Source organism: Prionailurus viverrinus, chromosome D3, assembly GCF_022837055.1.
Source record: "Prionailurus viverrinus isolate Anna chromosome D3, UM_Priviv_1.0, whole genome shotgun sequence".
Taxonomy (NCBI): Eukaryota; Metazoa; Chordata; class Mammalia; order Carnivora; family Felidae; genus Prionailurus; species Prionailurus viverrinus.
The window spans coordinates 8,356,562-8,381,484 of NC_062572.1; the positions used below are offsets into that span (position 1 = coordinate 8,356,562).

The 24,923-nt window shown below is 44.2% G+C and overlaps 2 protein-coding genes across 15 annotated transcripts in view; one reads left to right on the forward strand and one right to left on the reverse strand.

The window, feature by feature from the left end:
• The window catches only part of P2RX7 (purinergic receptor P2X 7), a 50,263-nt gene extending 27,997 nt beyond the window's left edge, over nucleotides 1-22,266 (reverse strand). For 3 of the 4 annotated variants that reach the window (XM_047827338.1, XM_047827337.1, XM_047827335.1), the window contains exons 1-5: nucleotides 22,010-22,266; nucleotides 4,995-5,163; nucleotides 3,759-3,827; nucleotides 2,694-2,766; nucleotides 1,540-1,636 (exon numbers count right to left, since the gene is read on the reverse strand). In XM_047827338.1, coding sequence (XP_047683294.1) covers nucleotides 1,540-1,636; nucleotides 2,694-2,766; nucleotides 3,759-3,827; nucleotides 4,995-5,163; nucleotides 22,010-22,134 — 533 coding nt within the window. In that variant the 5' untranslated portion in view covers nucleotides 22,135-22,266. The remainder of the gene's footprint in view (nucleotides 1-1,539; nucleotides 1,637-2,693; nucleotides 2,767-3,758; nucleotides 3,828-4,994; nucleotides 5,164-22,009) is intronic. The other variant, XM_047827336.1, reaches the window with a different exon arrangement.
• Nucleotides 1-24,923, forward strand: part of IFT81 (intraflagellar transport 81) — a 228,110-nt gene that overhangs the window by 48,118 nt on the left and 155,069 nt on the right. For 10 of the 11 annotated variants that reach the window (XM_047827328.1, XR_007145729.1, XR_007145731.1 and 7 more), the window contains 2 exons: nucleotides 14,242-14,350; nucleotides 18,698-18,748. The exons of the other annotated variant lie outside the window; for it this stretch is intronic. The gene's annotated coding sequence lies outside the window, so the exon portion shown is untranslated. Of the gene's footprint in view, nucleotides 1-14,241; nucleotides 14,351-18,697; nucleotides 18,749-24,923 lie in introns of those variants that run through there. 11 annotated transcript variants of the gene reach the window in all.

The following is a 24,923-nucleotide window of genomic DNA, read 5'->3' on the forward strand; positions in this document are numbered from 1 at the left end:
CGCTCCCAGGGTAGGCAAGTGACCCAGAGCTTGCTAGACAGTATAACTCAATCCTCTTGGCCACAGTGATTGGTTCAGAGATTGTCACATGACTTAGGCCAATGAAAACATTCTAGGGCTTTTGTAGGAAATACTGGGAAAAGAAAAACTCACTTTCTTTAGGATTACTAGTAGTAAACACAGTGTAAACCTGGAGTTCCCTGGGCCACAGTGTGAGGAAAGCCAAAACGGAGGAAAGAATAACTGGAGGGTGGGTGTGCGATGGAGGTGGGAAGAGACAGAATGAAAGGGAGAGAATCTTAATGACATCATTTTAATTTGAAGCCTAGATCAAGTCTTTCCTGAAGCTAGTACTTTTGGACTCTTCATTTACAGGAATAAGAAAATAACATTTTCTTTTTTCCTGAAGCCAGTTTAAGTTGTATTTCTGGCATTTGCATTAAAAAAAAATCTTATTTACAACAAATGCCTACTATATGCTAGACCATTTACTTTTAGAACATCCTAAATCCCATGCTTTCTGGGCAACATTCTAAGAATAAGAGGACTACATGATTTTGAAACTTTAAGGATCAAAGTCCTTTATTTCTCTCTTATGACACTCTTAACTTTCTATCTTGAATTATATCTCTCTATGCACATGTCTTATCTCTTTGATTAGATTACAAGAGGCTTGGGACCTGCTCCATATCTGGGTCTGCTTCTATTTTTTTAGCACAGTCTCTTGTGCATAGTTACATGTAAAATAAATCGTATGCGTGTCTACGCACACATTATTGACTACTATAAGCCAGGCATGGGGCTCACTTTGCAATTGCTGTACAAGTATCATCTCATTTAATTCTCATAACAGTCCCGTGAGGTAGGGGCAACTATTAGCCTCATTTTACAAATAAGGAAACTGAAGCTCAGAGAGGTCAAGCCATTTGCTCAAGGTCACACAGCAAGGAAATGTTAGAGTCAAATTTGAATCCAGGTCTCTCTGTTCTTCTGCTGAAATGCACCAATCCCTGTGGTTTCTGAGATTTAACATCAAGTTCTACCTTCTGGGCCTGACGTTGTGTGTTAAAGAGAAGAATCAATTCAGGGATCAACAAATCTGTGTGCCACTGTGACCACTTAATTTAAGAAAACTTCTCTTCCCTCCCTCCCTCCCTCCCTTTTTTGCCCTCTTTACCCTCCCCTACCCTTCCCCTTTCTTCCCTTTTCCTTTCTTCCCCCCCTTCTTACCACCTTGCCATACTTAATCACTCAGTATGGACACTGACCAATCAGAATGAGGTCTGCGGTAGTGCTGGAGGAGGGCTCCAGAGGTCCTCAGCCAGGGGTCCAGGGGCAGCCAAGGGTGCTCAGGGTAGTAGTTGTTTACCAGCCAGTACAGAATTATTGCAATATTTTAATAATTAGCATGCGCCCCACAGAGACCACTGGTGTGCCTGGGACAGAGGGTCACCAAGTCAGTAGGACCCAGGACTTTTCAAGACTTTTTATCTGATCACTGGTCAGGGCCACCACATCTCTCCCAACCTTGCAGCTCACCGGGGGGGCTCTTTCGCTGCCTCGATGGGACACCAGGCGGAGACTTCACAGGTCTTTAGCTTCCCTTTATACTCTACACACCTTCCGGTCTGGATCCCTGGGTGGGGTGGGGTGGGGTGGGGCCAAGGGGCCAAAAAAGCACAAGTGTGAAAACTGTAGGCATATCTTGAACTCAACCCAAGCAAGAGACTATTTATTTATGCTTTTCAGCCCAAGCAGTTTTAACTTCCACAAAACCTCATTTGAACCACAAACTTACATAAGGAAACCTAAGCAGAGAACACATCGGACAGTAAGCTTTTTTAAAAAAAGATCTGGAGAGAACACAGAGAGACCATGGATAGCTGTTGGCTCTTTTGGTTTCTTTGCCAGAAAAGATGCTGAGAAAGGAGCCGAACAGGGCATGTTCTCTCGCCTGGCATGAATGGACTAGAACCTGGCTTTTAAGTGGGCATCTGAGCCACTTAGGGGTGTACAGCCCGGACCAGGGATGTGCATAAGCCACAGAATGAGCACGGCACATCTTTCTGGAGCATCAGAGCCACTCGCAGATTCCGAGGGGGAAAGTTAAATAGTAAGTAATGTCTGAATGATCTCTATACCAACTCAGACAGACATATACATCTAAAGGAACAGAGTGTGACATCCATAGGCCTTTTTTTGTGTATGTGTATATGTTATAACATATAAAGATATGTTCTTTTTTGTGGTCATTTTTTAACTGTCATGTGCCTCTTTAAGTTCAAGTAAGAGATAGAGAAATTCTGACGGTTAATGGTGGTACCGGTCCCCAGGTGCCCTGAGGGTACAATTCATATTCCTCAACCTTCAGGGAAATTCAAAGGGGAAAGTTCAGCATACACAGAAGGTACTATGGGCCATTCAGTTTTCCTGTCAGTGAGAACCCTGAAGATGCTAATTCTGGAGGTTTTCAGGAGCTGCCCTCCCTGGGGAATTAGATCACATTCCTAGTCCTCTGGGGACAGAGCAGAGGCATGGGGGCAGACACAGGCTCCCCCCAGGGCCTGGTGAGGGTGGAAGAAGGCATCTGAGAGCCAGAGTCCAAAGATTTGAACTTTAGGGCATTTGTGAATGTCACCAAGATACCAGACCACCCCCAACCCCCAGGATCCCAGAGAAGAAACATAACATACCTTTGCTCTGCGGGTCCACCCGTCCCTTTTTACAGCCCAAGTCAGAGGAACAGAGTGTCCTGCGGGTGGGAAACTGCAGGGAGAAGGATGGGATAGTGGGGAGTAAGCAACGCGGGTCTCTAAGATACAGAAATGCAGGTGCCTGTGCCTGCACCAAAAACTTATACACAAATGTTCACAGCAGCCAAAAAGTAGAAACAACCCAAGTATTCATGAGCTGATACGTGGACAAATACAGTGTAGTGTATTCATACAGTGGACTATGACTCAGTCATAAAAAGGAAAGAAACACACCTGCTACAATATGGATGAACCTCAAAAACATGATGCTCAGTGAACGAAACCAGACCCAAAAGGCCACATACTGTGCGATCTCAATGATATGAAATACCCAGAACAGACAAATCCACAGAGACAGAAAGTGGATCAGTGGTTGCCAAAGGCTGAGGGAAGTGGGGAGTGGGGCATGACAGCTGACGGGTATAGGACTTATTTTGGGGAACATTTGGAAAATGTTCCAGAATTAGGTAGTGTTATGGTTGTACAACATTGTGAAAATACTAAAAACCACTCATTTCTACACTTTAAAATGGTGGACTTTATGGTATATGAGTTATATGTCAACAAAACATAAAAATAAATAAAGATCCAAAAGGTAGATGTAACCAGGTACCACTTTCAGGGAAGGCCCTTGGGGTAGGGGGGAGGGGGCCTGGTCTAAGCACCTCTGTGGCTGCAGAACTGGGCCAAGAGACAAGCTCAAAGGCTCAGCAGGAAATGGGAAGTAAGGGGTGCCAGCCAGCACTTTCCCCTGGCCTCAGAAAATGAGGTCAGCCCCGTCTTAGGCCTGAGGACAGAAGAAGAAAAAGAAATGAGATGACTGGTTTATGCACATTTGACTTCCGCTTTTCTGGGGAGGAGGTTTAACGGCCAGTCTTAGGGGAACCAGAGCCTGACCTTAGGGTGGGGGGTGGAGGATAGCATCATCAGTTCATTATCTTCCTCTGACCTGTGCCCCCTCCAGCGACTCTTATTACCTGCCAACCACTCTGGTCCCCTCCTTACCTCAGGACATAACCCCTGCTGTTGGCCTTCTGTCTTGAGGAAGTTTGTCATCACGAAGAAGGAGTTTCCCTGTAGAGAAAGGAGAGAGTAGGCAAATGCCAGACGTTGGAGGGCAGAACTACTTAATCAGAATAATCTAGCCTGCCTAGTGCCTGGGGGCGAACCTTCCACCTTTCTAAACCACACTCTGGAAATCAGGTCTGGGAGCAAATCAGGTCTGGGAGCAACGTGGACTGCGCTCGAGGGCTTAATATCAAAGCTGATGAGCCACCCCACTGAGCCGAGGGAAAGCAAAGGGACATTCTAACTGACTGAGTATTCATTTTCCGTTCCAGCCTCAAAAGCAGCCTTGTCATTTTTTGGACGCAGTAAAATCCCATTAAATCGAAACTTAAGAGAACCCGGGGCGGGGTGAGAGGGGTGCAGTGTTGGCTTCATCAGAATGCTGTTCAGATTATCCAGGATTTTAATTAAAGGGCAGACGGCATCCCGCAACCCGGGTAATAGCTGGAGATCTTACTGACCCACTGTTAGAAACCGACAGACAGTGACTTGGGTTTCATGGTTTTGCTGAGCACCCCAGCTCCCAGAGGCTGCAAAAGTGCCCTTTTGTCCCTCAGGCACCCCCACCCCCATCGGTTCTTTGGTTTTCTCATTCCTACTTTGATTTCTCCTTTTTGACTGTTCTGCTTTTATTTATCTTCTTGCAAATATAGACAGTCACATAGTCTTTCTCTGTGATGCACACCCTTCCTTTCTTTGTCATCTATATCCTTCCTTTGTGCAAAAATGTATTTGAGAAAATTTTTCCTGGAGACATTTTTGTTGATAAAATGCCACACAAACCACATAAAAGGGCTAGTCCTGTCCAGGCAGGAAGTTCTTTGTCCTTCTGAATCTAGACAGACCTTGCTGACTTGATGGCCCTGCTTCCAAAAAGCTGTGCATAAATCAAGCGTGAGTGAATCAAATCGTGCTTTAAATGCACCACCAGGACACGCTGCTATTCTGAGAAACCCTGTAGGACTTGATAAAGCAAAGAATCGTCTTTGAGCTGCTGGATCTGACCCAATTTTGCAATTTTTAGGTTTTCTCAGTTGGGATTTTCACAGAGCTTTTTAAAATAGGGCCAGCATTTTTCTGCAGTGAGGCTCTGGGTCCCAAGGAAGGGAGGCAAGGCCCTGGGGACAGTGCCCAGGGAGGAGTCCTGGGAGGGGGTGGTTGGCAAGTGCTCACCTGCAAAGGGAAGGTGTAATCCGCCGTGTCAAAGACACTGGACACCACCTTCTTCATCCCGTTCTCCAAAATCTCCTCTTTCACCTCTGCTATCCCTTTTACCTTGGTGTGCACAGAACTGATAACAGGCTCTTTCCGCTGGTACAGCTTGTCACTCACCAAAGCAAAGCTAAGTGGCAGACACAGAAAAGCATCAGTGGTTTTCTCAAGGGAGGCACAGTGCGGGGACTTGGGGGGCAGGTTCTGAAGGCTGCCTCCATTCAAATCCTAGCTTTGCTGGGTGACTTTGGGCAAGCTACTTGACTTCTCTGTGACTCATTTTCCTTATCTGTGAAGTGGGAAGAATAGTCATACCTACTTTAGGGGTTGTTGTGAGGATGAAATGAGATACGTGTGCAAACTCCTCAGCATCATATGCTGAGTGCACACTGAGCACTCACTATCTGGAAACTACTGCCCCTGATGTCAACCTCCAATACTGCCTAATACAGACTCTAATTTATAGGACAGCTTCTTAAATAACAAAATCCAGCTCCAGATTGGTCCACTTGCTTTGTCCTGGGGTGAAGCAACACATCAACACCTAAGGAAGTACCCAGCAGGTCAGCCACCTGTTTTCCAGAAACACCCACCTGGTTTATAAATAATATTGATAATAGTAACTGCCCTTTATTGAGCAATTAGTACATGCCAAGTGCTCCATATGCATCATCTGTTTAATCTTCACAGTGATAGGAGATAGTTACTATAATCATCCCTTTTGTAGATGAGAGAATGGGCTCAGAGAGGTAAAGGAATGAGCCCAAGATAACACAGATCGTCAGTGGCAATACTGAGGTCCTCAACTGGTCTACCTTCTAGCCCAGAGCCAGACCTCTTAACCCTGTGCTACACGTGTTCATGCATGATTTGGCTCTGACTCTGGTTTCCTGCCTTTGGTCAGTTCATTACCTGTTAATCCCTTCTTTAGAATATCAATTTAAATTATTATAAGTGTGAGGAAGAGAAGGAGAAAGTGGAATTAACAACAATGGTAGGGGCGCCTGCATGGCTCAGTCAGTTGAGCATCCAACTCTTGATTGAGGCTCAGGTCATGATCTTACAGTTGTGAAATCGAGCCCCATGTCAGCCTTTGCGCTGGGTGTGGAGCCTGCTTAAGATGCTCTCTCTCTCCTTCTCCCTCTCTCTCAAAAGAAGAAGGAGAAGAAGAAGAAGAAGGAGAAGAAGAAGAAGAAGAAGAAGAAGAAGAAGAAGAAGAAGAAGAATTCAAAATGGTAGATTCCACCACCGTTTGTTTTTCCTGTCTCCCATTGCCCTGAATAATTCCGACTTTATTTTAAATGCTTTGTTTATTCATTCAGCATGTGTTTATTTGGTCTCTTCCCTCTGGCCAGCACCTAATATCCAAATTATTTAGGAAGTGTAAGCCAGTGGCTGCCTTCTATGACCTGGCCTTATGAAACCAAAGACAGAGTGGGCCATGACTCGCTGGTCGCTGCTGTTCCTAGCCTTGGCTGGGTAGTATAATCCCCAGAGAGCTTTCAAAATTGCTGCTCCCCAGTTCCATCCCTGGAAATTCTGCTTCAGTAGGTCTGGGGGAGTTATCCAGGTACTTATATATATTTTTAAAGTTTGCTGGGTGATTCTAATGCACAGCCAGGGTTGAGAACCCTGGGAGACTATTGAAAAGACAACTAACATTTGCGAATATGTAGTGCATTCGAGGAAGTGCATCTCCTAGGACCCGGCAATTCCATGCTTTGGTACACTCCCTAGAGAAATCCTCATACATGTGCCCAAAGAGTTAGGTACAAGACTGTTTATGGCAGCATCATTTGTACGAGGGAAAATAAAATACCCTAAATGTCCTTAAATATTTAATGGGTAAATGAATTGTTGGATTCATACAATAGGATGCTCTAGTGAGAATAAATGGAGAGCTACTCATATAATATGGAAATAATATAATATTGAGAAAACAAAACATGCCACAGTATGAATACAAAATTTAAAGAAATCCAAAACAACATTTTACACTCAAATGCCTGTCTACGCATGCCCATAGCAGCACTATTCATAAAAGACAAAAGATGGAAATAGCTCACATGTTCATCAGTAGATGAATGGATAAACAAAGCATGGTCTACCCATACAATGAAGTACTATTCAGCCATAAAAAGGAATGAGGGGCACCTGGGTGGCTCAGTCAGTTAAGCATCTGACTCTTAATTTTGGCTCAGGTCTGATTTCATGGTCATGAGATTGAGCCTTGCATCTAGCTCTGTGCGGGGCATGGAGCCTGCTTAAGATTCCTTCTCCCTCTGTCCCTTACATGACTGCACATGCATTTCTTCCCTCTCAAAAAAAAAAAAAAAAAAAAAAAAAAAAGGAATGAAGCACTGAGACATGCTATATTGTGGAAGAACCTTGAAAACATGCTTTATAAAAGAAGGTAGATACAAAAGGTCACATATCGTATGATTCTATTTATATGAAACAATCCAGAATAGGTAAATCCATAGAGACAGAGAGTAGATTGATGAGTGCAAGGGGGTGGGGAGCAGGGGTGACTTCAAATGCGTGTGGTTTTCTTCTAGAGTGGTGAAAATGTTTGGGACCTAGGTTGTGTAAACACAATATGGTGTGTTATTAAATGCCACTGGCTTCATCACCTTAAAATGGTTATTTTATCTCACCTCAATAAAAAAAGGAAAATATTTTTGTAGATATACACAAATGTTGTAGAACTATAAAAACATAGAATGACAAACACCAAGTTCAGGATGGTGTTTATAAGGGGAGAGGAAAGAGGATGGGATCCAGGCTGGGTTTACAGGGAGCTAAAACTGGATTAGTAATATTTTATTTCTTTTTTTATAATTTTTAAAGAAGTTCTTATTTATTTACTTTGAGAGAGACAGAGAGTGAGCATGCGCAGGAAGAGCAGACAGAGAGGGAGAGAGAGAATCCCAAGCAGGTTCCACACTGTCATCACAGAGCCTGACTTGGACTAGAACCCATGAAACATGAGATCATGACCTGGGGCTGAAGTCAAGAGTCAGCTGCTCAACTAACTTGAGCCACCCAGATGCCCCAGTAATGTTTTATTTAAGTTGGATGGTGGTACATGGGTGTTTATTATATTATTCTCAACATGTTTTAGTATTTATATACCATTCATTTAAAAAAGCTCATCAAGAAGGACATTGGGGCTAGAGATCCAGATTTGAGGTCCAATCAGCATATATAAGAAAGGGCCATTCCATATAACTCCATAGACAAATATAATACTTGTTCAACAATGTATCTCAGCCTAGCATTGCAATATATACATGGTCTGTGCAGTGTTCCCTGTTGGATATGGCGACATTCCCACAGAATAACACTGGGTCCATTTGGCCCACCATTTGGAAGCTCGATTCAAATCTGTCATATTCATTCCAGAATTCACAACATATCATAAATCAGCCATAATGGAATCCAACCCTTTCATAAGTCAGAAAATTTATCTTTGTATGATAACGAACATACCATTTTAAGAATTAAAATGCTTCAGATTTGCAGCAAAGGAAAAAAGAGGAGAAGAAAGAGTTGGTGGTATCCTGCCCTAACGACCATCCCTAATGACTCAGACAAGCCATGTCACCTCTTGCCACGGGTGTAGTCCTTGAACAAGGGGAGGGCTGCCTGGCTCCCTGATCCCTGTGAACTTGCAGCTTGAAGAAGCTGCAATTCTGTGCATGTTGGAGACGGCAAACCCATCGGACCCTCTAGCACACCGGCAGGAAAGGGCTGGGTTTTGGTGGTGCTTGGTAGGACCGGAGAAAGAAATGTTGGGGCAGAAAGCTGAGGAGTCTGGGGAGATGGAAGGGGACTGATCTGAGGGACTTAGGCACTCACCAGCAGGGCAGGTCTAGCCGCAGAGGGGGCTGTGGAGGGGTGGGGAGGAGAGAAGGACAGAGGATAGCTCAGCTGTGGAGCCTGAGGCTTGCACACAGCACCGACTCACCAGGTGTAGACCAAGGTGCCCACTACAGAGAGGACCCACATGCTCTGACTGTGAATGGCTTTCTCATACTGGCACCTCAGGGGGCCCTGGCCCATGCTCAGGTGGTGAGAGAGTCCTCAGAGGACCACAGGCTGCAAGCGCCTCCCGGCAAAGCCTGGCTCTCCCTCACTGTGCTCACACAGCGGAAGGGTGGGATTTGAAAATGAACTGCCCTCAAAGTCGGGTAACTGACACCTACCCCACAGCCAACAGACATTCTCTAGGCCCCTAAAGGAACCATGGGCCCTGGGCACTATGTCCTCTGTGTCTCTACTTCTTATATTTAAAATCCCAAGAGAAGATTCTGATTATTTCCATCCCTGGCCCACTCAGCAGTGGGGGGAGGTCAGCAAGGGGCCAAGGACAGCAAGAGATGAACTGAGAAGAAAGCAGAGGAGAACATCCACCCCCAAGGCAAATTAAGTACTGATTGTATTAGCTTCCCATTGCTGCTGTAACAAATTATCACAAACTTAGTGTCTTGAAACAATACAATTTTTTTCTCTTAGTTCTGGGGATCAGATGCCTAAGATTGGCCTTACAGGGCTAAAATCAAGGCGACACAGGGCTGGTTCCTTTTGGAGGCTCCACGAGAGAATCTCTTTCAGCTCTTCCAGCTTCTACAAGCTGCCTTGGCATTCCTGGGCTTGTAGCTATGTCACTCCAACCTCAGCTCTTGTTGTCATGTCTCCTTTTTCTCACTTTGAGCCTCTCCTTTTCCTCTTTCGAGGACTCTTGTGATTACATCAGAGCCACTCAGATAGTCAAGGATAATCTCCCCATCTCAAGGCCTTGAACTCCATCACACCTGCAAAGTTCCTTTTGCCACATAAGGTAACAGATTCACAGGTCCCAGGGATTGGGACGTGGAGATCTTTTGCAGGCCATTATTCAGCCGACCGCGACATAGTTGGCCTGTTGTAGCTTTATAAGAGCTGCAACCCTTTCCACCCTACGCCACCTTTGCTTGAGCTAGAGCGGAGGGGTTTCAGTTCCTTATAACTCACAGCTTGACTAAGACATCATCTTTCCTCTTAATTCCCTTTGGCCATTGCATTTCTTCTCCATTAGCCAGCATTTCCTTTTCATGCTTCCCGAATGCTCTCTCTCATCCAAAGAACTCCTGCTCCAGGACACAATGCTGTCTACACATTCAACTGCACAGAGAACAAAGAGTGAATCTTAATCTACTAGTTAATGTTTATCAATTAGAGGGAAAAGAATGGATACATGTAAAATCCTGACCTTGAACTAAAAACTCAGTTATGCCAGTACAAACCATAGACCACACAAATTGGCAGAAGTTTATGTTAGAAGCCCCAAAATGTTAGATAACCCTAAGCCCATAGGAGCCAACATTGTGTTATATCATCCAGAAGAAAACAAAACAAACAACTAGTGTTGTCTTAAGCTTTGGTGAGAAAAGCAGAATATTTCACCCTTAGGGTCGTGGTAAAGTGACCTGTGGCCTCAATAGGCAGCAAGCGATAGCAGCCTCTGTTCAGGTTTTATGAGCCACATTTTTCAAGAAAACCGCCTTAGTTGTTGTAAAAGTGTAAATTTCACAGAAGTGCACAAAGGATATGAAACGTTCCCAACATTCTCCCTCCCAGAAGTTATTGCTGTTGAAAGTGAGAGTATCTTCCAGGTATCTGTTTATGCCCACATCTTGACTCACAAACATGACCACACTCTGCATGCTCCATGGAACTTGCTATTTTTACTAATAATATATTATTAAATCTTTCTTTTTTTAAAAAAATATTTATTTATTTATTGAGAGATTGCAAGCAGGGGAGGGGCAGAGAGGGAGGGACAGAGGATCTGAAGCGGGCTCTGTGCTGGCAGGCTGACAGCAGTGATCCCCATGTAGGGCTCAAACTCACAAACTGTGAGATCATGACCTAGGCCGAGATTGAGAGTCAGATGCTTACCAGAATGAGCCATCCAGGTGCCCCTATTACTAAATCCTTCTACAACAATAGTGATATATGTATGGTAAAGAGAGACCTATGATATGGAATCACTTTTAATAGTTACAGAACATTCTGGTGTTTAGTTTGGAACATATGAAACTGCTCATTTGGTAGCCCAAAGGAATAGAATATCAGCAATTCCATGTAGTCCAACCTAAGTGAGTTGTGATAATTTGCCCCCTGTCTCTTACTGGTTGGTATGTAACTGGAAGTTTTGGTCAGTTTTTCCAATTGTAAATTTTTTTGTTCGTTTGTTTGTTTTGGTAACCCTGATAGAATTCTATGTGCCAAACATTCTTTTAAGTATATATAAACAATATGTATTAACTCTTTCAACCCTCACCTCCCTCGAAACCACCCTATAAGGAAGGTACTAGAATTTCTCCCACCTTATATCTGAGCAAACTGCGGAACAGATAAAGTGAGCCTAAGTTCACATAGTGCTATAGACTGAATGTTTGTGACCTGCCCATAAAATTCAAATGTTGAAACCTAACCCCTAATGAGATGGCATTAGGAGGTGGGGCCTTTGGGAAGTAATTACGTCATGAAAGCTGAAGGGACTAACGCCCTTATAAAAGAGTTTCCAGGGGCACCTGGGTGTCTCAGTCTGGTTAAGTGTCCAACTTCAGCTCAGGTCATGATCTCATGGCTTGTGAGTTCAAGCCCCGCATTGGGCTCTGTGCTGACAGCTCAGAGCCTGAGGCCTGCTTCAGATTCAGTGTCTCCTTCTGTCTCTACCCCTCCCTTGCTCACGCTCTGTCTCTCTCAGAAATAAATAAACTTTTTTTCTTTAATTAAAAAAAAAAGTTTCCAGAAGCTTCTTGCTCCTTCTACCGTGTGAAGGCACAGCAAAACGATGGCTGTCTATGAACCAGGAAATGCATTCTCACCAGAGACCGGGAGAAGTTTCTGTCATTTATAAGCCGCTACTCCATCTGTGGTTATAGTGGCCCCAACAGACTAAGACACATGTATAGCAACCCTGGCCCCACAGCTTATGCTCTTTTGGATGCTATTATAAATGCAATTATTTTCTTAATTTTCTTTTTGAGTTTCTCCTTTCTGGTGTATAGAAACACAACTGATTTTTACATGTTGATCTTGTACCTCGAAACTTCACTGAATTGGTTTATTAACTGTAATAGCTTTTTGTGATTTCTTTTGGATTCTCCATATATAGGATCGTATTATTTGAGTGTGGTTTTTTACTTCTTCCTTTCCAATTTGGACGCCTTTTATTTCTTTTTCTTGCCTAACTGCTCTGGCTAGAACTTGCAGTACAATGTTGAATAGCAGCAGTGAAAACAGACATCCTTGTCTTGTTCGTGATCTTGGAAGGATAAGCATGCAGTCTTTCACCACTGAGGCTCAGTCTGTTCTCTTAAGCACTGTGCTTTGTTGCCTCTCCATCTTCCTCTCTCACACTGCCAGGCATGTACTTGCAAAAGAATCTTTTCACACCAAAGATAAATTTCACACCTTAAGATAAATTTCTGGGTTAAAGGATGCATACATTTTATATTTCGATTCATTTTGCCAAACCACAAAAAGTTGAACCATTTCATGCTTCCACCAGCAAAGCCAGAGTGCACAGACCACTTTTAAGAGGGCTTTGACAAAACAAGAGCGTGGTTGTGTGGATTGGCTGAGATAGTAAAATATCTGGGTACCGTGTTGAGGGCACATGGCCAGAGGGACTGGCGTTATTCCTTTAAAGTAAAGGAAAAATACAATAGCAGGGTGCAGCCATTTGAAGAGTGTCAACTACAACAGAGATCACAGAACTCTAACTAATGGGGAAAATTACAGGGAGACTGATTTGGACTCAAAGTAAGGAAGAAATGTCTAACAGTTAGTCCCAGAAAAGAACAAGCTCTCTTTGTGGTTGTTAGTTGGTGACAGTGATGGTGATGGTGATGATGATTTTCATTTATCTCATCATCTCCCTTTCTCTGGCCTCCTCTCCATCTGCACTCAACATCATTTCCCATCTTAAAAATAAATCCTCTCATGACCCCACATTCTTCTCCCACCACCACTCGATGCCTCTCTTCTCCTTTGTAGCCAAGTCCCTTGAAAGAGTGAGTCACCACATCCATTTCCGCATCTCCATTCACTCCCCTGCCCACTCCAGTCTGGCTCCCACTCCACCACTTCTCTAATGCCTCTCTTGCCAAGTAAACAGCAACGTCATCCTCGCTAAATCTGATAGACATACTACAGATCTGATCTTCCTAAAACTCTCAGCAGCATTTGACACTGATGACCATGCAACACCTCCTTCCCCTTCTTCCCTTAGCTTCCTGGAATCCACCTTCTCCTGACTTTTTTGGATCTCCATGGCCACCCCCTATGAGAATCCTTTGGGGGCTTCTGTGCTCCCCATCACTTAAAGGTCAGCATTCTCCAGGGGTCTGTTCTAAGCCCTCTTGCCTTCTCATTTTCATCTTCTCTTACTGGTCAGTTGTAGCTACTTCCATGGTTCTAGTTACCATCTATATGCTGGTGATACATAGATCTCCATCTCTAGTTCCAAATTCACATATCCATCTACGCACTAAGTGTCTACATTTGTAAGTCCCATAGATATGTCAAACTCTGTGCCTCCAATTCTGAACTCATCTTCTGCCCCAAATGGGCTCCCCCCACCCCAATGTTTCCTATCCCAACAAGTTGTCCCACCACCCATCAGTTGCCCAATCCAGAAACATTCCTTAACATCCTTTCCCTCATTACCCCTCAACCATTCAATTGTCAAATCCTGTTGTTTTATCCTCCTCATGTTATTCATTTACTTCTGTCCTCTGCCCCTGTCACCTCCTCAGTCCAGGTCACCATCTGCCCTCACCTGGACTGCCCTGTAGCCTCCTGACTGGTCTCGCTGTCTCCATTTGTGCTCCTGTCTCCTCCATTCCTCCATTATTTAGTAAAAGCTTGCACTCTGGAGTGAGAAGCTTGGGTTCGATATTAGCTCTACCACTTACCAGCTACATGATCATGTGTAAGTTACTTAACCTTTCTGGGTCATTGTTTCTTCTTCTGTAATAAGGAGATGTTAGTATTATATTGGGCAGGGTATCTGGTTCTAAACAGAATCCACCCTGCTGAGTTTGAGAGGAAATACGGTTTATAAAAGGCAATCCAAATGGCTGAAATTTTTCATAATGAAATGTTGGTGGCAGGGTGGGGAAGACTCTTCATGCTTTCTCCGTATCCTCAGGATGAAGTTCAAGGCTGTTCATAACATGATCCTTGCTGGCTTCTCCAGTCCCACCTTTGCCTCCTCTTCTTGGCATCTTGTGTGTTGGCCAGTTGACGCATGCTGCTCTGTGAGTAATCCATATATTCAGGTCCTTTCTCTTTTCAGTGCTATGCTAAAAACCCAGGAGGGCTGGGAGGTACTTGCCCTGGGTGGGGGCCTGGGCTGGAGTGTTGGTCTCCAGAAGCCCGTGGGTGTGTGACAGCTGGTCCACAGAGAAGCCTTGGCCTCTAGGGCAAAATGAGAAAAACAGGACAACGAGGCAGGGCCTTCATAAAGCTAAATTTATTCATTTGAAAGCACTTTTTTTTTTTTTTTGTAGACTGTGTGCTTCCACCTCTTTTAATGTTTTAGTTTAGACATTAATGGAGGGATGCCAATAGATGGTAGTAGTTGTTTGCTTGCTCAACATCATTACCAATGCTTAGTTGGCAAGCTTGCCTCCTTGGTCTTCCTCCTGTCAGTACAAGGCATCATCGGCCACCAGAGAACCCAGAGTCATCTTCCACCTCCTAGCAATCTGTCAGTTCTGCCTCCAAAACGTATCCCCGCTTTGCCCACTTTGGTCCACCTGCGCCGCCCCGTTCTCATCCAGGTCGCCATCTCTCTCATCTGGGTGACTCTGGTGGCTTTCTCACTGCCCTCCCCTTGTCACTCCTGCCCTCTACAGTCTACCTTCTGCACAGAGGCCTGAGAGCACTTTTAGACACAGGCATCAAATGGTTTCACTCCCCTCTGTAAAAGTTTTTAGTGGCTTCCCAGGGCCCTGAGAAACAAATTCCAAATCTCTCTGCGCTCAGCCCCTGCTCCTCCCTCCTCTTTCACCAGGTTCTGGCTTTCACCAGGTCCTTCTGGCTGTTCCTCTTTTTTTTTTTTTTTTTTTTTTTTTTTTTTTGCTTTCAGATATGTGGATCAGGTGGCTTGATTCTCCTCCTCCTAGAGCTGTTTCCTCCTGAAGTGGGTCTTCTCTGGACCCCCCCTTCTCTATCACATCACACAGCGGGGTCCAGAGTGGGATGAGAATGTGGCAAATCTCTTCCTGTTTCTGTTGCCCTCAAGTGGCAGGGGCCAGAGGGGCTGTGCATGGGCTGAACCTGCCCCTCCCCTGCCCCCGGTGTCTCCTCCCACCTCTATGGTAGACTCCCTTCCACTCAGTTGGAACAGGCCCAGCCTCAAAGGTGTGTGGCAACCCTCCCATGTAACAGGCGGCCAGCCAGGAGCTACATTTTAACAGCCACAAACTAGCACAACAGCACCGTCTCCATGGTGACAGACAGCCCGAGGCTGTGCAGGACAATATTGCGCTCTCTGTTAGCCTAAGTAGAGGTTGACTGGGTGAGGGAGAAGAAGCAGTTTGAATGGAGTCTGTTTTCCTGTTTTTCTCTCAATCTTCTCTAGTCTTCTGTATCACTGGAGAAGCTTCTGAGAGGACTAGTCTCCAGGGAAGAGGGAAATCTTCCCGAGAAAATGCAAATCTCTTTTACTTCTCTGCTTAAAATCCTCCCATGGCTTCTCAACTCACTCAGAATAAAATCCAAAGAACTCAGAGTGGCCTCCAAGGCCCTGAATGATCTGCCCTTCCAACCCCATCCATGTTACCTCGCCAGTCCACGCACCACTTCTCGGTTCGCTAACTTGTTCACTCTGCTCCAGCCACCTGACCCCCTTGCTTTTCCTTGAACACCCTATCAAATCTCTACCTCAGGGCCTTTGGACTTACTGTACCCTCCCACCAGAAACACTCTTCTAGATACGTCATGGTTTGTCCCTCTCTTTGTGCAGATCTAACCTAAATGCCTCTATCACACACATGCTCACATTTGCCCATCTTCGTTGTCTGTCCTCTTCTCTGCTTTATTACTCTTCATAGATTTATCACCATCAGACATTTTATTATGTCTGTTTTGCTTTTTGGTATCATATCTTTCTCCTCCACTGGCATATAGCCCCATGAGTTGTGGGCACTTCGTTTCACTCACTGTTATAATCTCTAGAGCAACAGACAGTGCCCAACTCATAGTAGATAGTCTAAAATTTATTTGCCGGAATGAATGAGTAATGGAAAAGGACAAGCTAATGGGATCCTTATCCCAGCCTCCCTCCTTGTCCTGCACTCGCCCAGGCCAACCCAGAAAGACGAATCAAGGTGAAGAATAAAGAATGCTTGGCCAAGGATTCAGGAGGCCTAGTACTTGGGCTTTTGCACTCTGCCAGGTAAACACTTCAGTAGTGTGGTTTCTGGGTTAAGAGCATTGCATTGGTTTTGGATTTGAATCCCTTTTGAAACCCACTCTCTACCTGGATGATCTTTCAGAAATTAACTCCATCTTTCATAGCTTCCCTTTCCTTATCTGTGCAATAATGAAAAGAATACCTGCATGTCATGAGATGATACAAATAAAGCCAGCAGTGTAAGGAAGTTATTTTTATTGTCATTCAGGTTTTTTGGTATCAGTTTTCCTGGGAGTATAATCATCATTATCCCATTCTTCCCATGCCAGAATCATGGGTTAGAAAATCCTGTGGAATTCTAGGAGCTGATTCTCAGAGGAAATTTCTGTCGAGAATCCCAAGGTCCCTGCCGTGGCAATAACCTGGGGCAGAGTCTCCACAGTCCAGGCGCGGGGCTGAGACAAGCCAGGGATAAAGCAGTAGACTTCAGAAGTCTCTGAAATTTCTGGCTTTTGGAAAAACCTTGTAATGAATGTTTATTTTTTTCTTTGCCCCATCCCCCCCTTTCTTTTCCCATTTCTTCTGGGAACAGTATTCTTCTTTCCTAAGGTAAAGTCACTGGATGTGGTTTATTCAGCCCTGCCACTCTCATTCAGCCCTGCCACTCTCTCCCTACTTCCTGCCACAGGAATGAGCACATGACCCAGGATTGGCCAATCAGGTGACACCATGCCTCTAGCCGCAAGGCTAGGTTCAGGGGTGGATATGTAACTGAAGCCCTCCCAATCAGAGACTTTCCTGGGACTTTCATGCCAGAGCTATCAGGAAAGACTTGCTTGCCCCTCTGGAGTTGCTGAGGATGTGAGTATGGCATCTTGCTACATAGAGAGCCTATTCAAGAACAAAGCCAAATGGAGTCACGATGAGAAAGCCAGGCCTGATGACATAGTTTGAGCTTTTAGAACCATCCATGTCTGAGAGCAGTCCCATCTCTTCCACTGTGTGATGTGGTGGCTTACCTGAGTTAGGTCTCTGTCACTTATTATCCAAACAATTCTGACTAACACAGGCCTACTCAGCATCCTGTCTACACACTCCTGCAACCCAGGAGCTGGGGCCATTTGACCCTGCCTGTAGCTGCAGCCCCTGCCTTTGATTCCAATCTGAACTTGGTTTTGAGGGACTAAGAGAAGCTAACCAGTCTTATTTCTTTTATTGACAGCCCCTGCCTTGTACCCCAGTCTCAATAACTGAAGCCCCATCTTACTTCATTATCCTGGCTCTTTGCCTTTTCAACCCTAGTAAGGGCAGACTCTGAACCTAGAACTCCACAGCTAGAGCCCACGACCTGCTGCTGTATGTCTTGAGTATTACGTGAGCCTGTCAGGATTTCCCCCTGTGGTTCATACCAGTCCCATTTGATGTAAATGGTCAAATTGAGGCCTGACAGTAAAACTTAAGGCAGGATTTCCTAAGCTGTTGTCCATGGGACTCCATTCAGTGGGATATAAATAGGTATTCCATTAACATAGAGTAAAAAAACAAAGCTGGCAATATTTTTTCTTTAATTTTATATTTTAAAATATAAAAAAATGGAGTAGCATTTTACATAGGGGTTACCTTCTAAAGTCAGTGCTCAAGGTAAAAATCATATCCTGTCAAAATTGCCTTTGGTTAGGGGCACCTGGATGACTCAGTTGGTTGAGTGTCTGACTGCGGCTCAGGTCATGATCTCACAGTTTGTGAGTTCAAGCCCTGCATCGGGCTCTGTGTTGACAGCTCAGAGCCTGGAGCCTGCTTCGGATTCTGTGTCTCCCTCTCTCTCTCTCCCCCTCCCCTGCTTGCACTCTGTCTCTCTTTCTCACACAAATAAATAAACATTAAAAAAATTTTTTTTTAATTGCCTTTGGTTAAACCTTTGACTTGTCCACAAAGCATAGCAAACAGACCTTCTACCTTCCAACAAGTCCATCAGAGTCCCTTTTTCCTCTGACTCTGGAACAAGTTACTGTTTTTCCAGTTTTGCTCCAGGGGAAGGTGAAAGATGTGGCTTATTTTCGGGGACATGTTGGGTGGGGAGTATGGACTGAGATTCACAGGCAGGGTGCAAGGCGGTCACTCTGTGAGAAGTGTGAGGGAACAGAGACTGACTGAAGGATCCCCAACTCAAGTACCCCCCTCATGCTTAGTCTGGGGCACCCAATCACTGAGTCATCGTACTGTTTAAACTGTGCTGTCTCTCCAGGCTCCCATGGAACATGTGTAACTGAATCTGAGGGACTTAAATGCATGTAAGGTAAGATTCCCCCATATGAGAGAAAAATATTTATCATTATAAGGCATTCTCATAGCAATCTGTTCTTATGTATACAATAATTTGCTTTTAAGAAATTGTGTGCCAGGAATACCAGGAAATCACGTCACCTGTTACATGGAATTGTGACACACGATCTACCTGTTGGTGCATAAAGGAGCATTTACCAACTCTGCCCTTCATCATCAGTTCTATGATACGTGGCTTAAGTAATGAGCCTTATTTTAGAATGTACTATATGTGTTTATTATTCAGTATTTGTTGCATAATAAACATATGAATCAAATCATGATAATCCTAATAATATTAATAAGAATTAATACTTGGTAAGGGGTTGCCATACACCAGGTATTTCTCAAGCAACTTTGTATTTAGTAACTCATTTAATTCTTATGACAAACTTTGTCCTCATTTTACAGATGAGGAAACCAAGGTTTAAAGAGGCGAAGGATTTTTTAAAAAAACTTTTTAATGTTTATTTATTTTGAGAGAGAAAAGAGAGCAAGCAAGCATGAGCAGGGGAGGGGGTGGAGAGAGAAGGGGGACAGAGGATCCAAAGCAGGCTCTGCACTAACAGCCCGATGTGGGCTCACGAACCATGAGATTATGACCTGAGCCGAAGTTGGATGCTTAATCGACTGAGCCACCTATGGACCCTGAAGTGAAGGATTATTGAATCCACATTTCCAGACCTCAAATCCCAGGCATGGGCATGGTTACTTTGGTAGTCAAAGGAGAGAATATATATGAAAATAGACTCTTGTTTTAATCAAGTATAATTCACATAGTATTGTATTCATTTCGGGTGTACAATATGATTCGACAATTCTATACCTTTCCCAGTATTCATCAGGATAAGTGTACTCAATCTCCTTTATCTATTTCACCCATCCCTCCCACCCGCCTCCCCTCTGGCAACCACCAGTTTGTTGTCTGTATTTAAGTCTGTTTGTTTGCATCCCCTTTTTCTTTGTTTGTTTATTTGTTTTGTTTCTTAAATTACACATATGAATGAAATCATATGGTATTTGTCTTGACTGATTTATTTCTCTTAGCATTATACTCTCTAGCTCTGTCCATTGCAAATGGCAAGCTTTCATTCATTTTATGGCTGTGTAATAGTCCATTGTATATATATACCACATCTTCTTTATCCACTCATCTATCAATGGACACTTGGGTTGCTTCCATATCTTGGCTACTGTAAATAATGCTGCTATAAACATAAGAGTGCATATATCTTTTCAAGTTAGAATTTTCATTTCCTTTGGGTAAATACCCAGTAGTGGAATTATTGGATCTTGTGGTAATTCTATTTTTTAAGTTTATTTATTTATTTTGAGAGAGAGAGATTACATGATCAAGGGAGGGGCAGAGAGAGAGAGAACCCCAAGCAGGCTTTGAAGCTCAATGTGGGGCTGGAACTCATGAACTGTGAGATCATGACCTGAGTGGAAATCAAGAGTCAGATGGTTAACTGATTGAGCCTCACAGGTGCCCCTGTGATAATTCTATTTTTAAGTCAAAAAGATTATTTTTTTTAAATAGCTGCTATTTGTGGAGCTCTTACCCTGTGCCAGACATCGATAAGCACTTGTCATGCCTTTTCTTGTTTAATTATGATAACTCTATGAGCAGATGCAGAAAGGGAGGCTCAGAGAGGTTAAGTGACCTGGCCAAGGAAATTTACCCAGGATTATAAAATAATTGCTCTAACCCTTAGCCAGTAAACTACACTGCCTGCCTATAGAGATGCAAGTTTTCATTATTATCATCACAAAGAGCAATGGGGCATCAGCCTTTAGGTAACCCTGAATCAAAACCACAGTGAGAACCACTCACAGCTCACTAGGATGCCCATGATCCAAAAAACAGAGAAGAACAAGTGTTTGTTGAGGATGTGGAGGAATGGGACACACACTGCTGGTGGGAACATGAAATGGTGCAGCCGCTTTGAAAACAGGTGGGTGGTTCCTCAAAAGGTCGAAAGTAGAGTTACTAAATGATCTTTCAGTTTCACTAGTAGGTACACCAGAAAACTGAAAACATGTTCATGCAAACACATGTACACTGGTATTCATAGCACCATTATTCATAATAGCCCCAAACTGGAAACAACCCAAATGTCCACCAAAAGAAAAGAAAACAGTCTATCCATACAATGGAATATTACTTGGCCATCAAAAGGAATGAAATAGAGATACATTTTCCAACATGAATACACCTTGAAAACATGATGCAGGGGCACCTGGGTGGCTCAGTCAGTTAAGCACCTGACTCTTGATTTTGGCTTAGGTCATAATCTCACCATTTGGGAGTTCCAGCCCCACATCAGGCTCTGTGCTGGCAATGCAGAGCCCGTTTGGGGTTCTCTCTCTGCCCTCCCCCTGCTCGTGCTGTCTCTGTCAAAATAAATAAATAAACTTAAACAAACAAAAAGAAAACATAATGCAGAGTGAAAGAAGCCAGACACAAAGGACCTCATACTGCCTGATTCCATTTATATGAAATGTGCAGAACAGGCAAATCCTAGAGACAGAGGGTAGATCAGTGGGTCACCAGAGCTACAGGTGAGCAGAAGGGTTCGGAGTGATGGCTAAGGGATGTGGAGTTGCTTTTGGAGGTGATGAAAATCTGAAATGGATTGTGGTGATGGTTGCACAACTCTGAGTATACTGAAAACTGCTAAATTGTACACTTCAAACGAGAGAGTTGTATAGTGTGTGAATTATATCTCAGTAAACTTAAAAAACAAAACCAAAACCAAAAATGAGCAAGGGGGGACTTTCTGCCACTGGAGAGGACCTGGTTACATTGACGAGTCTGGTCCTATTCCTCCCCTAAGCAGTGATGACTCAGACAGATGCCAGCATTATCACCAGGCGTGCCCCGAATCCTTGTTTCCTCCCTAGGAATCCAGGGTGTTGCCCTGTTTCCCACTTTTCCCGGGCATGCCTTGCCCAGCTCACCCTGGCAGGCCTGGGGTAGAACCCTGAGTATGGCTTTGCCTCTTGTGGCTTCTTTCTGCAGCAGCCTGGCACTGTTTCCCACACACCCCCCTCCAACCACCTGCCTCTCCCACCCCAACACCCACTCCCACCTCCAGCCCCAGCTTGCTATCAGAAAAAAGTCTCAGATTTAAAACCACGTGGAATTCAGGCTGTGCACCAGAAGCTGCACCTTGAGGTTTCTTGTGCTGTCAACCCCTGCAGACATCCGGGGTCATCCCCGCACCCCACTTACCTAACGTAGGAAAAGACGATCATGTGGAAGATCCACTTAATGGTGCCATAATTCATGCTCTGGATCCGGGTGACTTTGTTTGTCTCATACTGGAAAACATCATTCCAGCTGCAGCAGGCTGCCATGGCGAGAGACTCACTGTCCACAAGGGTCTGGACCAGGGCTCAGCCTTCCCAGACCAGCCACAGCAAGCCCACCAGTAAGAGGAAAATGAAACATCCTGATTCTTAGCAGGAGCCTTTAAGTTTGAGTTCCTCCAATGATGGCAGAGTGGGGGCGGGTCCTGGCAGCTGCCCCAGATGTGGCCGGGGATAAACAAGAGAAGCGAAGTCCTACAGGCCTGGCTGGCAGATAACCCTGCCCCGGCCGGCCTCCCCCAGATGCCTGCACAAAGATGGTGTTCAAAGGAAGGGCATTTTTAGAATTCTGCCTTATCCCCTTTTTTCTTTGACTTTTTTGGACTCATTTCAGTTAGGGGAAAGGGGCAGCCTTTCAAATGTCAGGAGACCCAGTGTTTCCATTGTGACTTAATAAAGGGGCCTAGATCTTTCTACTGTCTCAAGGCCCACTCAGAGACTGACTAATTCATTTCTACAACCCTTTGTTCAACCCCAGATGTCTGTGAACACTGGGTGAATGAAGATCTTCCTCTCCTCCCTCTCACACATCCTCCACAGCACTCTGGTCTGTAGATGGGGGTGGTGGGTGGGAGGGGAGCATCAGATCTGCTGGGGCTGGGAGGGGAAGAGGGCTTTATTTATATACTGGATATTTCCTGCGTGACCCTCTAGATCCACTCTCTGCCCTCTTCTGTGCCCCCTGAGTTACATGTGTGATGTAGGCCAGTCAGCCTAAGACCATCAGAAACAAACTTACCATTCAACAAAACTAGGTTTACTGACTCATTCCATGAGAAAAAGCTCATGCCAGAGGATCTAGGGGCATCATTAAAGGGACAGAGCTATCATAGGATTATGGGGAATGGTGGGGTTTAGATTAAGTTTAAATGAAAACAGATTTTGATAGATTCAGAGCAAAGCAGGTTTGTATACAACGGTCATCTTTAGATCTGGATTGCAAAGTGGACCCAGGGCCCTGCTTCCTTGGAAGCAATAAAGCTAAGATGGATGTTGAATGTTGTGTCTAGAAACCCTTTATCCGAAGCTTTGTACCTGAGATGCAATTTGAGGCTGCTTCTCTTTGGCAAGGTTGTGATTTAGATCCTCCAGGCAAAAGTGGAGTATTTCGTTCTTATTGATGCAATTCCCAATAGCAAATTTTCTGATAGTTTATTATTTTAGAGGATGATATTTCTCAGTAAGAAAGCAACAATCACTCAAAAGAATGGGAGTGGGGGTGCTACAATACACCTAACATACCCTTCAAAACTCTCAAGGTCATCAAAAACAATGAAAACCCTAATAAATTGGCACAACCAAGAGGAGGCTAAGGAGACATGACAACTAAATGTAATGTGATAACCTAGATAGGATCCTAAAACAGAAAAGGAACACCATTTAAAAACTAAAGAAATGTGAATAAAATATGAACTTTAGTTAATATTGATATATCAATATTGATTAATTATAAAAATGTACCATACTAATGTAGGATGTTAATAATCAAGGAAACTGGGTATAGGATATATGGAAAAGCTGTGTACTATCTTTGTGATTTTTCTGCAAACTTAAAACTGTTGTAAAATGTCGTAGATTCTAAGTCTAAAGTTTTCTTTTGGCCAGCAAAAGAGCAGATGAGGATTAAAGCGAGAGATGGCTAATGTACGAGAAAAGACAAAAGCCCTGATTAAGGGTCCTTGCCCTGTATCCATTCATGCCAGAAGGTTTACAAACGTGATGGGCATGTACAAAGAGATAAAGAAACTAAGAACATTAACTTGGGGACGTGAGGGAAAAGGGGGGTTTTGAAGATATACAGTGTTTGGGGTTTGGGTCAATATAACACAAAATCCGGGCATCAGGCAGTCGGGAGGAAGGTTGTTTACCTCGGACGTGAGGCAGCACTTCTGTTTACCTTAGCCAGCCTAGGGGATGAGACAGATGGGGGAATAACCTCAGGGTTAATAAGGCACCTTTTCTTTTGTTAACCATCTCCACTCTGGGCTGCTTTGCCTGAAGCACAGTGGTCCATAGTCCAATTCACCAATTTACCTAACCTGGTCCTATTCTCCTGTGAAAGCAGCTTTTCTGCTATAGTACTAAATTGGGGTGCTTCCACCCTGAACATCTAATCTTGTTTATTTCATATACCTATATATTGGGCACCTTTGCACCGTTTCTATTTCAGACCTTTGCCTCTCCCTCTCTATTTTGGGGTGCCTTTGCACCTCCCTATTTCTGGCACCTTTGCACCTCCCTTTTCTTGGGGTGCCCTATTCTTGGGGTGCCAATCTGGTTTACCCAAACTTGGGTGTGAGCATGTTATGACTTTGTATTTCTTTATGCCTTGTTAACCCATTGATGTAAGCCTGGGGGATTCCTAAACTTATCCCCCACAGTAAAATGAAAGTTTATCTTTAAAACAAAAAAGATTGGGGGTGGTGGTATTATCACTTTACAGGTACAGTGAAATACTGTTTGGTGTTATTTTTGCAGCTGACTTTACTCATTACCGCTCTTCCAGATTGCTAAGCGGCCAAGCCAATTTTTACTTTTCCAGTCTGAGCTAAATTTTACTTTCTTACTCATGTGAGCTGCACCAGGGGCTACATTACCTCCTGACTCTCAGTTCAGGAGACTGAAGAGTGGGAGAAAGGTGAGATTGAATGCAAATTTTCTCGACCCTTCTCAAAAGTGCTCGTGGCAGGGATCCTGGTCTTTCTGCTGAACTCAGACAATGATATCTCATGCTCTTCCTTCTCCACTTCCTCAGCCCTCTGTCTGCTATTTCTCCC